This window comes from Cebus imitator, unplaced genomic scaffold, assembly GCF_001604975.1.
Source record: "Cebus imitator isolate Cc_AM_T3 unplaced genomic scaffold, Cebus_imitator-1.0 Scaffold28, whole genome shotgun sequence".
Classification (NCBI taxonomy): domain Eukaryota; kingdom Metazoa; phylum Chordata; class Mammalia; order Primates; family Cebidae; genus Cebus; species Cebus imitator.
In genome coordinates, this window is record NW_016107343.1 from 10,653,396 (window position 1) to 10,666,428 (window position 13,033).

General features: G+C 39.6%; 1 protein-coding gene and 1 pseudogene across 2 annotated transcripts in view; both read left to right on the forward strand.

Annotated features, from left to right (window-relative positions):
- JHY (junctional cadherin complex regulator) overlaps window positions 1–9,252 on the forward strand; it is a 73,872-nt gene extending 64,620 nt beyond the window's left edge. For both annotated transcript variants that reach the window (XM_017523576.2, XM_037736758.1), the window contains exons 7-9: window positions 6,037–6,117; window positions 6,899–7,027; window positions 8,776–9,252. In XM_017523576.2, the coding sequence (XP_017379065.1) occupies window positions 6,037–6,117; window positions 6,899–7,027; window positions 8,776–8,973 (408 nt within the window). In that variant the 3' untranslated portion in view covers window positions 8,974–9,252. The remainder of the gene's footprint in view (window positions 1–6,036; window positions 6,118–6,898; window positions 7,028–8,775) is intronic.
- Window positions 9,253–9,853: 601 nt separating this feature from the next.
- On the forward strand, window positions 9,854–10,885 carry LOC108300686 (annotated as a pseudogene).
- Window positions 10,886–13,033: the final 2,148 nt, after the last annotated feature.

Sequence of the window (13,033 nt, forward strand, 5' to 3'; positions counted from 1 at the left end):
TCCAAGGGAATCGCCCTGAATCACATTAAAAATTTGAGGATTTGTGAAGATAATAGGCCCAAGCACCCTTCCTCTTCTCCTGACAATTCTGTTGTAACTGACTTCTGAATGCCAGGCATTGTCCATGCCATGAAATCTAGATGTCAGGCAGCCAGGGATTAACATAGTACAAGGGATGACAAACGGCATAAACATATCTGTCGCAGCCCACCACAAAATAACGGCTTCAGGAGACTGCTGACAGCTAACTGCGCTGAGCCGAAGTAATTAACTCATGTGTTTGTTGTCTCGGACAATCTGGGCATTGCTGCCTGACTGCTTCTAAGAAGGGGTTTATTTGGATTAAGTTTAGCAACTGCAGAGCAAATTTCCTTCACTTGTTGTTCCACAGTATTTGAGGCATTGCTTTTTGTAGTGTTTTTCAGTAACTTTCTCACACTTACACATCTGAGGAATTTTCTGGAGAATAGCTCTGCAGTGGCCCCCCACAGCAGGGTACCACCTTTCAGAGTTGAAATAAGTCCTCACAGAACAGTCAATGTCATTTCCAGTTCAGGCAAACTGTGTCCCAAGCTTACAATTAAAAACTCTGCCGTCTTGAGGAGAACTGTGGTTAACTACTGGTACAAACCTTGCATCAGGGAAGTCTTATGCCATCGTCCATGAAAGCGATCAAGTGTGAACACCAGTGCAGAGGGGCTGGTCGGGCCTTAACAATCCTCAGCTGGTGCCAGAGTTGGTCGATGTCAGCTCATGTGCGTCTTGTGCAAAGGCTAGCAGCAAATCTCGTCAGGGATTTGTTGAGAGCATGCCTGTATCTTCCAATTTGTTCCCCTTGTGTTTGGAGACTTAACAAGGCTATCAGTGTTGATTTACTTTTTTTTTTTTGGAATTGTGCTACTGTGACCTTTTAGTCTTGAAACAGCCAAGGAGAGGTAAATCAAAGTAAATTCTGGGGATTATTTTTACTATAAAAGACTTTAGAAGAGCCAGAAAGTAGATTAGTGGTTGCCTAGGGCTGGGGGTGGAGGAGGAAAGGGAGTGACTGCTAAGACTACAGGATTTCTTTTCAAAGTCATGAAAATGTTCTAAAATTAGAATGTGGTGATGTTCACACAACTTGGTGAATATACTAAAAACCATTGCATTGAACAACTTCAAGTGGGTAAATTTTGCGGTATGTGAATTATATCTCAATAAGCTGCTAAAAAGACTTTTGATGGAGAGAGATCAAACAAAATTGCACATCTGAGAACAACTCAAGATTACTTGTGCCAATCATAAGTAAATCCAAGATTTTTCATTGCCAGTCACCCAGAACAAACTCCGTTAGGAGCCATCACCATCCCTTGAGAAATGTCCCTTTGCTATAAGCACTTTATCCATCCTGTAAAGGGATCAGCAGCACTTGGAGATCGCCCTTTGGGCCACACTCTGTCCCTTCATATCGATGTGTCCTGCTAGACCTCTGTTTTTCTGTCATAGCCAACATAGTTATTGGAGGTATTAGTAAGAACTGTGGCTGGAGAGCACTGGGCAATTATTCATGCTTCACAATGTGTCTTTTGTAAGTGAGTAGAATGACTGAAAGTTAAGCTGTTTCAGACTAAGGATATGTTTTGTGAGCACTGATCATTTCTTTTCACTGTCTTTAACAAATTGGATTTATGACTTGGATATGAGAAGAGTTTTTTTCCTTCCTTTTAATTATTGGTTTACTTTGGCAAATAGTAATTCAGTGACTGTAAAACAACCATACAGACAGCATACGTGAGAGAAAGAACAAATTTGCAATCGTGAAATATAAGTTGTCTGAAGTCATTCACCTACTGAAAATTGGTAAAGGTTTTAAAATGTGATAATACCCAGTATAATCAAGGTTTGGACAAAAAGAGCAATCTTGTGGCTCCATTGCTAATGATGGCCTTAAACATGCTCATTTTATTTCAATAATTCTACTGCTATTAACTTATCTCAAAGAAATAATCAAAGTAGCCTAGAAACAGTGCTTACCCTAGGATATCTTCAATGTTCAACATTTAGAGGGATAGCTAAACGGTCCAACTAAAACTAGACAATAGAATGTTATGCATAAAACTCATAAAAATATGTACATACTGACAGAAAAATGCTCTGTGGTACTAAAATGCTTAGAAAAAATAAGAATTTGGGCTGGGCCAGTGGCTCATGCCTGTAATCCAAGCACTTTGGGAGGCTCAGGCAGGCAAATCACCTGAGCTCAGGAGTTCAAGACCAGCCTGGGCAACATGGTGAAACCCAGCCTCTACTAAAAATACAAAAATTAGTTGGATGTGGTGGTGGACACCTGTAATCCCAGCTACTCGGGAGGTTGAGGCAGAAGAATCACTTGAACCTGGGAGGTGGAGGTTGCAATGAACCAAGATCACACCATTGCACTCCAGCCTGCGTAACAGAGCGAGACTCCATCTTAAAAAAATAATAAATAAATAAGAATTCGTGGCCAGGCGCGGTGGCTTACACCTGTAATCCCAGCACTTTGGGAGGCTGAGGCGGGCGGATCACAAGGTCAGGATTTCAAGACCAGCCTGACCAACATGGTGAAACCCCATCTGTACTAAAAATACAAAAATTAGCTAAGCATGGTGGCACATGCCTGTAATCCCAACTACTTGGGAGGCTGAGGCAGGAGAATTGCTTCAACCCAGGAGGTAGAAGTTGCAGAGAGCCGAGATCGTGCTGTTGCACTCCAGTCTGGGCGACAAAGCAAGACTCCATCTCAAAAAACAATTCGTAGTGAATGAACGATTGTATAAAAGTATGAAGAGACAGATAGAATGGAGAGGAAGCAGCTATCGTGGTTTAGCTGAATAGTGACTTCTGTTTTCTTTTTTTTTTTTTTAAAGACAGGGTTTCAGGCTGGTCTTGAACTCCCAACATCAGGTGATCTGCCCACCTTGACCTCCAAAGTGCTTGGATTACAGGCGTAATCCAAGCCCGGCTGACTTCTGTTTTCTTAAAGGAGCTTTATGATTTTGAAATACCTTCAATGAACAATGTGTCTTCTGCATACTTTAATGTTATTAATTTTTTAATGATTTTAGTCCAAAGACTTCCTTAAGAATCTTCTTTCCCTTTTTAGAATTAGGATTAGAATATTGACCATAAATGTTTAACATTCTAATGGGGCAAATTCTATTTACACAACTTTGAATCCTTGCAGTGTAGAAGTGTTGTCTATATAGCCCATCATTTTGACCCTTTTTAATTATTAATACAACATAGAAGTGCTGAGATGCTAGGAATATTGCCTTCAATGGGCAAGTAACACAATTACCATTTACAGTGATTTCTGAAATATGAGTTCATTCTTCTTACAATTAATCCACAAGTAGGTGATTGCTAGCACTGGTGGTTCCATAGCTCAGAACAGCAGTAGCAATATTGTTGTGATTCTCTTTTTTTCCTGGCTACAAATTGCTGCTAAGCTTCAGCTCCAGCTCCAGGAATCACATCCTTATTTAAGGCAAGAAAAGAGAAAGGGGAAGGGGCCACCACAGCCTTAATAAAAGCTTTCCAAAACATACGCTGTACCGCAGAAAACTTTTGCTTAGACCTCATGGGCCAGAGCTCAGTGCTAAGGAGTCAGTGCTGGAGAATGTTCGTCTTTTGAACATCTACAGTGGGAAGTGACAATGGAGAAGGGAACTGGGATGACTCTGGGTACTCAGTAGACCATGGGGAGTAGGACATGTTCTTGTAGTGATTGATATAGTGTGTATACACAAGTTCACTTTTAAGATTGGAGAGTTATATGCAAAAATTGTATCTCAGAAAATGTCCTAGTTTAAGTCTCTGGACTATCTCTGCTAAATTCTTAGAAAAGGGCAAGTTAGAAGTATATTTTAGGACTTAGTAATTAATAGGAATGCAGCTGGTCGTGGTGGCTCACACCTGTAAGCCACATGTGGGCAGATCACTTGAGGCCAAGAGTTTGAGACCAGCCTAGCCAACATGGTGAAACCCCGTCTCTGCCAAAAGTACAAAAATTAGACAGTCTCATAACCTGGCCTCAAACTAAATAAATAGATAAAGTTTTAAAAATGAAATAACAGGAGTTTTCAAAATGGATAAAAATCCCATGCTTTATCACTAACATATAGACAGGGACTAACATCCACAGTTACGTACACAACAGCTGCCTCTTCAGTGTGGCTGCTTTTTCTCCATTTTAAGCAGTAACTTACATGTGCCCTAAATTACTGTCCTCCAACCATCTCTTTTATATTGTCTTTCCTATCCTTCCCAAAAAGGAAGCCAAATTAATTAACAAACTGAAATTTAAAAAGGATGTGAGTTCCCTGTACGGGAAAGTAGCAAGTCTAAACTTCAGGGGTTTTTTGTGAGTTTTTTGTTTGTTTTGTTTTGTTTTGTTTTGTTTGAGACAGTATCGCTTTGTCACCCAGGCTGGAGTGCAATGGCATGATCTCGTCTCACTACAACCTCTGCCTCCTGGGTTCAAGCGATTCTCCTGCCTCAGCCTCCGGAGTAGCTGGGATTACAGGTGCCTGCCACCGCATTCAGCTAATTTTTGTATTTTTAGTAGACACGGGGTTTCACCATGTTGGCCAAGCTAGTCTCGAACTCCTAACCTCAGGTGATCCGCTCACTGGCCTCCCAAAGTGCTGGGATTACAGGCGTGAGCCATCGCACCCAGCCTAAACTTCAGTTTTAATTTTGAAAGCAGTAGTTTGGGGAATATCTTGGGGAAACAGTCAGTAGAATATTAGGGTTTTTTCTGCCTATTATTGTGTTCAAGTGCCATAATCTAGTCAGCCAGTGGTCTCTCTTGCTGTCCTTCATTTTAAATGGGCAATACTAATGAGAGTTGTCATTAAATTCTATGTGCCCTTCAAAATATCTGAAATCACACTGACTGAACAAAATGAATTTCTTAGTGAGTCTTGCCAAGACTCTCAAATGCTTACTTTCTTTTGAATATTATAAATGGATTATAATTGTTTTTCCCTTAAAATTATCTTTTTTCCCCGAATAATCAATAGCAAAGTTTGAAAGGTTGCTACCTTCTTCACTACTCTTCTGGAGTATCTCTGATGGGTAATGCTGTGACATCATTGGGCAGGGTGTTCTCTTTTTGAAGCACTATGTTTATCGGATGCATTTAGATGGCTTTTTCCAGGGAAGTTATTTGGCTCAGCAAGCTGAGACTGGACAAAATGGTAATAGCAGCAGTGGCAGAGTAACAACATGTATGTTGTGTTAAAAATGTTAATAGTGGCCGGGCATGGTGGCTCGCTCCTATGATGCCAGCACTTTGGGAGCCGAGGTAGGGGGTTCACAAGGTCAGGAGTTCATTAGCCTGGCCAATATGGTGAAACCCCATCTCTACTAAAAGTACAAAAATTAGTAATACCAGCTACTCAGGAGGCAGGAGAACCAATTGAACCTGGGAGGTGGAGGTTGCAGCGAGCCGAGATCATACCACTGCACTCCAGCCTGGGTGACAGAGCAAGACTTGGTCTCAAAACAAACAAACAAAACAAAACAAAAATGTTAATAGCAAGGGCCTGGTGCAGTGGCTTACTCCTGTAATCCCAGAGACTCAAGAGGCTGAGGTGGGAGGATCACTTAAGCTCAGGAGTTCAAGCACAGGAGTTCAAGACTAGCCTGGGCAACATAGCAAAACCATGTATGTATCTCCAAAAAAATTAAAATAAAAAAATTCGGAAGAAAACAGGACATCACTAGCTTGAAAATTTTTATTTGTAATTTCAGAATTTCAAGTTTCTTTATTGTGAAAGTGGAAAAGTGAAAACATATTAGCCAACCAGCTACAAATTACCAGAGACTATTACCAATAATTACCAACAAAATGAAAGAATTGTCAGGAAATGCAGCCATTCTCTGACAGTGCACACAGGCTTTCATACTTTATTTTCCTTCTTACTTTATGTGGCTATGACACCTTACGGGGAGGTAAGAGTGGGGGGACACACAAGTCCTTAAAAGAAACTGTTTCTATGGTTGTATTTTTAGAACACCAAGCTGAAAGGTTATCAGAAAAGAGACGTGAAGCTTGGAGGCCTCGGACCTGACTTTGAGTCCCTCAAAGACAAAGTGAGTAAGATGAGCATGCAGTGTTTCCAGGCCTGACTCAGCCCATCTGCCCTTTGGCAAAACTTAATGAAGACATCCCCCAGAATTAAGCCCTAATTCAAACGTCTCACTCTCAATAGAGTCCCTTGTGACATAACATTGGTATAGAGACCCGGACACTCCTTTTGCTTTAAAATAAAAATATTTAGCCCATGTTGTTATATGTATCTGTCTTTCGGTTAGTTTTGAAGGCCTGCATGGAAAAGTGGGACACGTGTACATGAAAAGAAATGTGTATGTTATGTGGTTGTTGGTCTTTCCCACTAGAGTTACATTGATAATTGTGAAGAGTGGCTACAGAGAAGACACTTAGGGGAAGAGTTTCCCAACCCCTGAAAAGTGCATCCACTTTATTCTCTTTCCTCTAGTGAAAGGAGATCTTCATTTAATGTGTTTTAACTGCAGTTGCACTCAGGGCATAAAAAGAGAGTATAGTTCAAAGTTGGAAGCAAAAATGAAAATAAATTGGGTAAATGCAACAAAGAAGGTTCTGAATGTGATTTAGCCCCTGTTAAGGGAATACTGGGTGTGCTACTGCAGTGATGTTTCTCCTCACAGAGAGACTATTTCAAGGAGAAACACTACCTTAACCATTTCACTGCCGCCGCCTTACTCAAGGTGATCCCATTTCACCTGTACAGCTGACAAGATATGCCCAGTGTGCTGACAGGCATCACTTTAAATAGAGAGCAGAGAGAACTAGCAGCACCTGGATTCATCATAACTTCGTTTTTCTGAACAGATGCAAAAATTACTACAGCAAAAGGAATATTCGAAACAAGTCAAGGAGTACAACATGAAGACACTGTCCATTCTGTCAAAACCACAAACAGCAAAAACTGAAAATAAATCTGCTGTCCCTCGGCAGAAGGTAAGAAATTCTCAACAAGGCATTTGTTTTTTCAGTCAGAATTCAAAGGAAACTTTTATTACTGCTCTTTTTTTTTTTAAATTAGAGACAGGGTCTTGCCATCTTGCCCAGGGTGGTTATAAACTCCTGGGCTCAAGGTATCCTCCCAACTAAGCCTCCCAAAGTGCTGGGATTACAGGCGAGAGCCACCGTACCGGGCCTGTTTTCTCTTAACTTAAAAAAAAAAAAACCTTCCCATGTGTTTTGGAACACAGGAGATGTTTTAGCTACTTCCATTCCTGTAGCTACCCCATCATTCACAGATAGTAATGCAATACACACACACACGCACACACACACACACACACACGATGCTATAAAGTTAAACTTTGTTTCTCCTAAAGTTATTGTTCCATGTCTTTTCTTCCAATAATGGTATTTTAAATTTGTCACAAATAAAAATTAAATACTAATGTGATTTCTTAAATGAGCAATCTTCATTATCAATTTTATTTTGTATCATTAAATGTTTTAAGGCAATTGTTCTTTTTGCTGCTTATCTGTCAAAGAAAAGACGTATTATCGTTTCTCTCAACTTCATTCCCCTACACTTTCTGTAGGGATTGTAATATATAGGTTCCTTTATTGAAGAAAAATGATTTCATGGAATACAGAATGTTCTCCCTCTCAGATGGCATCAACCATCGGTTGTGATGTGAAGGAAACGTGTACTATAGAGACACAGAGCTCTGCACACAAGTCTCTGCCTCAATTGATCTATCTAGTCCCTGTAAGGACACAGGACCCTTTGCATGAGGAACAAGAGATCCTTTGGTGCCTGCAGGATCTTGTACTTCATGTTCTCTTTCACAGACCATCATATTTTCTATTTATTGCCTTTCTTCCTCAGACCTTGAAGACCTCAATCCACTTGATTGAGTTTCCATGGTGCTACTTTTTCTTTTTTCTCCAAGCCACTTTTTTTTTCATGAAGTGTTTCAAGCAACAAACCTATAATTAGAAATATCTGTAGCATTCACCTACATGCGCTGAGAAGTCTAGACTTTTCTTTTCTACATTGTAGAGGATTTTTCCCCTTTGCAGGACTGAAAGCATACTATCAATTCTCATTTCAGCTATCAACAGCCCCTTAATTGAAATGCAAAACTGTTATAAAGGCAGGTTTAGAAAACATGTTTAGTGATCTCATTTTTATTGGAATGCCTTTCAGGGCTGACATCACTGAGAAAAAGACTGCCTTTTTTCCGCATCTAGATTGCTACAGAAAGAAAAAAAAATGTTTACCTCAAATACTTTCTAGAGCCTGGGAACAAGGATAGCCGGTATAATGATGGGAGCTCAAGTAAACCACAGTGATGTCTTTGGTCTCAAGCTGTAACAAGCCTTCTTTGGATAGAAAGGTCTATTAATATCTACTTAGTAGAAGTTTGGTTTTACCAAGACTTCTAGAAACTAAGTAGACCAAACCCATAAGAAGGAACTCAGTTTTATACAAAAGCATTCAAAAGACACAAGTGTACGTATCATTCTTCAGCTCCTTTTTTTCCCACAGTATATTGTTTTGTGGCTAACAGATTTTGTTTAAACTGTGTGTTATATTGCATTATTTGATCTCCATTTCCACCAATGTCTTAGTAAGTTATAGCAATAGTCTCCATTTATATTATAACTAAATATTTCCTAGATTTAATTTAAGGAATCCAAGCTCACTTCCCATTTCAAATAAAATTTCATCTTTATGCATTTAGGCTTTGGAATATGCTAAGACCGTCCCCAAACCCAAACCATCAAATCCAACTCATCAAGCATCAAAGGAACAACAAAATCCAACCTATGCTGGAAAAGAAGAAAGTTTACCTGAAATCTCACTGCTGGAAATACTGCAGAACAGACACGAAAGGGAAAAACAGGCTGTGGCTGCTTTCAAAGTCCTTCACATCGTGTAGAAAACATTTGGTAGGAAGGAGACCAAAAATGATCCAGGAATGGATGCAGAGAAAAGAAACACCAACCACCTTCTCTGTGTTGAGAGTGATAACCTACTATTACCATCTAACTGCAGTCCATGTTTGCTTTCTGAAGGATTTAAAATATGGGGTCCGGCTGGATTATGGTGCCATATTTTACTTTCTAGGAAGAAATTTTTTTTAATTATTTATTATCAAATCAGTTAGAAATTGGGGCTGAATAATAACTAGAGAATAAAGCTTTTGGTTTTATATTGATCTTTTGATTTCTTAATCTCTACTCCCTTCCTTAGCATAATGGCAACCTTAAAGTTACTCAGAAATAAATCTAGCTGTGTTTCTCTCTTACCTTCCTAGTAAGAAAAACAAGTATAAACACTTCAGTTTTTCCTAAAATGAACTCAGTCATCAGTAAATTTTGCGATAATATTTCAAAATCTTACTAAAATCTCCAAGTTTGGCAAAAGGTTTATATATAAAGTTGAGGACGGGCACGGTGGCTCACACCTGTAATCGCAACACTTTGGGAAACTGAGGCAGGTGAATTGCTTGAGGCCAGGAGTTTGAGACCAGCCTGGGCAACATGGTGAAACCCTATCTCTACTAAAAATGCAAAAATTAGCTGTGCATGGTGGCGCATGCCTATAGTTCCAGCTACTCAGGAGGCTGAGGCAGGAGAATCACTTGAACTTGGGAGGCGGAGGTTTCAGCCAGCTGAGATTGTGCCACTGCACTCCAGCCTGGGCAGCAGAGCGAGATTCTGTCTCAACAACAACAAAAAAGGCTCCTTCCCTGACAGATTCTCTGGTCGGGGTCACAGGGACGCTAAGACAGCCGGCTGCCTGGGCCTTCGCTCACCATGCTATCCTAGGTGGCACTTTCTGCCACTGCCACAGTGGGCCCCTCTCTGTAGAATTCAGCCTTCCTAGTCCAGGGATATTGCAAGCAACAAGGACCTTTCACACAGGGCAGCCACTCCTTGCTCATCTGCCACCTCTTCCTTCCTTTTCCTGTGGGGGAAAAGTTCATTTTGGGCTGATCGCAGAGGAATTCTTCCAGTTTTTTATCCTAAAACTGGTGAGGACCTATGTGCTCCAAACTGGGGCTGATCTTGTATGCTTTATCCAAAGAAATATACATGATTACCCCAGAGACCTTCTCCACTGTATCAATAGTAGGGTTACTTGTCTATGTAATTTAAAAATATGGCACCTCTATTGGAGAATTTGCTTATAAACTCAATGAGCAAAACATTGCCCAACTAGAAGAGGTGAAGCAGGCTTCATCAAACAAATCCAGGATGCAGTTGATTTGGAGAAGTCACAGCAGTCACTGGTTCACAAGCGCCATTACCTTTTTGATATGCAGAGGAATAGCATTGCTATGGCTCTGGAGGTTACTTACTGGGAACGACTGCATAGAGTGTATAAGGAAATATGGAATCACCTGGACTCTCATATATCTGTGCAGAACATGATGTGTTGAAAGGAGCAAGAGCACTTGATAAATTGGGTAGAGAAGCACATGGTAAGGGCATATATCCACAGCAGCTTTGGGATCTAAAGCTGTTGGCAAAGAAGGCTCACACACGACCAGTTATGTAAATGTATCCATCCCAACTGAGACAGCCACAAACAGTTGACTGGCTAAGTGGAAACTAGTCTATGTGGCAAAATCTTTCTGTATTGCTGTCTACCAAAGTAGATAGTTTATATGTCCTAGAAATGAAACCTTTGTTCAACATACTGAGAGAACTCAATCTATTGGTCAGTCAGATATTTCTCATCCTTCTTACTCTGCATTTGAGTTGTTCCATGATCACTCTTTTTGGTTGGTTTTCTCATTTTGTTTTCAGATGGAGTCTCGCTCTGTCACCTAGGCTGGAGTGCAGTGGCACGATCTTGGCACATGGCAACCTCTGCCTCCTGGGTTCAAGCGATTCTCCTGTCTCAGCCTCCCAAGTAGCTGGGATTACAGGTGTGCACTACCACGCCTGGCTAACTTTTATATTTTTAGTAGAGACAGGGTTTTGCCATGTTGACCAGGCTGGTTTTGAACTCCTGACCTCAGGTGATCTAACCAACTTGGCCTTCCAAAGTATTTGGATTACAGGCATTAGCCACCATGCCTTGCCTCATGATGGTTTTTGAAAGAGCAGTTTGCCTTGATTAAATCTTGGTGCCTGACTAAAGATTACCAAGTTATAGTTTAAATTTGTAATTTATTCTACCATCTTGCAATAAAGTGACAATTGAATGAAGCAAAAATAAATAAATAATAAAGTTGAAAAAAATAAAGGTACATCTGGCTGTGCCTGCTCAGATAAAACAAATCCCAATGTTGCTCTAACAGACTGTCAAGACATTAGTTACAAACCTTTCAACAAGTCCAGAAACACTCAATGCAGGCAACTCTGAGAGACACACTTTATCAAAGCTCCTTACTCCAAGTACATAAACTTGTTGGGCACTTTGCCATCACAAATATCTTAAAATATTGTCAAATGTGTGTTTTCACACACACACACACACACACACAATAGATAAAAGCATTCCATACTTTAATACTGAATGCAAATATTAATAAATATATTTTTTTATCTTTTTAAACATTGCAAGAATTCCGAGTCTTAAAATAATTACTGGGGGGTTTAACTTTTTACTTTCTTTCTTGGACATTACATTTTTAGATAGGCCTATCCAGAAGTGGATAATTTGAACATCGGTTTGGGTAAATGTGTTTATCTATAGATGTGGTGGAAGGACTAGCTCTGGAAATTTACTGCTATGTTGTATACATTTTACATGTACCAGAATGTAGTGTAAAAGGTGCCTATACAAAACCTTCCCTTAAAACTGAAAGCAGTTAGGATTGGGAGTCTGCAAAGATAACAAGTATCTGAAGATGAACAGAAAACTGGTGAATCATGTTTCAGTGGGATTTGGAAAGTGTAATATGTGAGGCATTAGGCTTAGGAAAATCACAGGCCAAAACTGCTCCTAAAATATATTTGTAAGAGAAATGGCCCCTTCTGGATGAATGAAGATGTTTCTAGAAATATGAGGTAGAATAAATAACCTTCATTAATTTTTTCCTAAATGGCCTTAAACTTGATCTGGAAAAGAAAAATAATGCATATAGAGACATTCATATTTAAAGGGACAGGGTAAAATTTTTAAATATTCCATTTGTATTAGAATATCTTAAAAGAATTTAGAGCTTGGAAAGAGTTTCTCACATTTAACTGCCAGTTTTTCAGAGGAGGAAATGAAGGTCAGGAGAAAGGCAACATGATTGAGAAGTCCATCAGTCCTACTGAGAGTAACGGGAGGGTAGCCAGGTCTGAATCTTCCATCTTTCAACACTAGAAGTAGTACTGTTTATTTGTCTATGGAAGGAGGTTGTCTTGTTTCTCCATGTATACAGACAAAGAACATGCAGTTGCTATGAATTTCTATTTTGGACCTGATTTTCCACCAAGTTCAATTTTTAGAAATATGCATTACTATGTATCTAATAATTTTTTAGCATGTACAATCTGCTAACTTCCTTACTACATTGATAGAATACACATATAAAGCAACTCAAACTTAGAAACTGATCAATAAGAGACACTATTTATTTTCTTTTTTTTTTTCCAGAACATTTCACAAACTTTCCATACTGTTTTTCTGTTAGCTTAAGCTTTGTTAAATTCTTCACTTTCACACCTACTGTCAAGAACCCACACTTAGCAAAGCAGCTTAAGTGATTCAGTTCATGGCAAACATTTCACAGGATTCTTACTCCCAAGGCAGCCCTTTACTAGCCAGTACACAAGACTCTAGAACATTAAAATTCTTTATATAATGCCATGTGGCATCTAAAATAACTTTGGCTAAGAAATAAAACATATTTGATGAAAGTTTGGGGTTGAAATCAAAGAATGGATCAAAGTGGCCCTTCATTCGGCTCCAAGTCATCTCACCATAGTGAAATACAGCAGAATGGCACTAAGCTACTGTAATACCGAGGGGGGAGATTTTGCAAAAACAGGGAA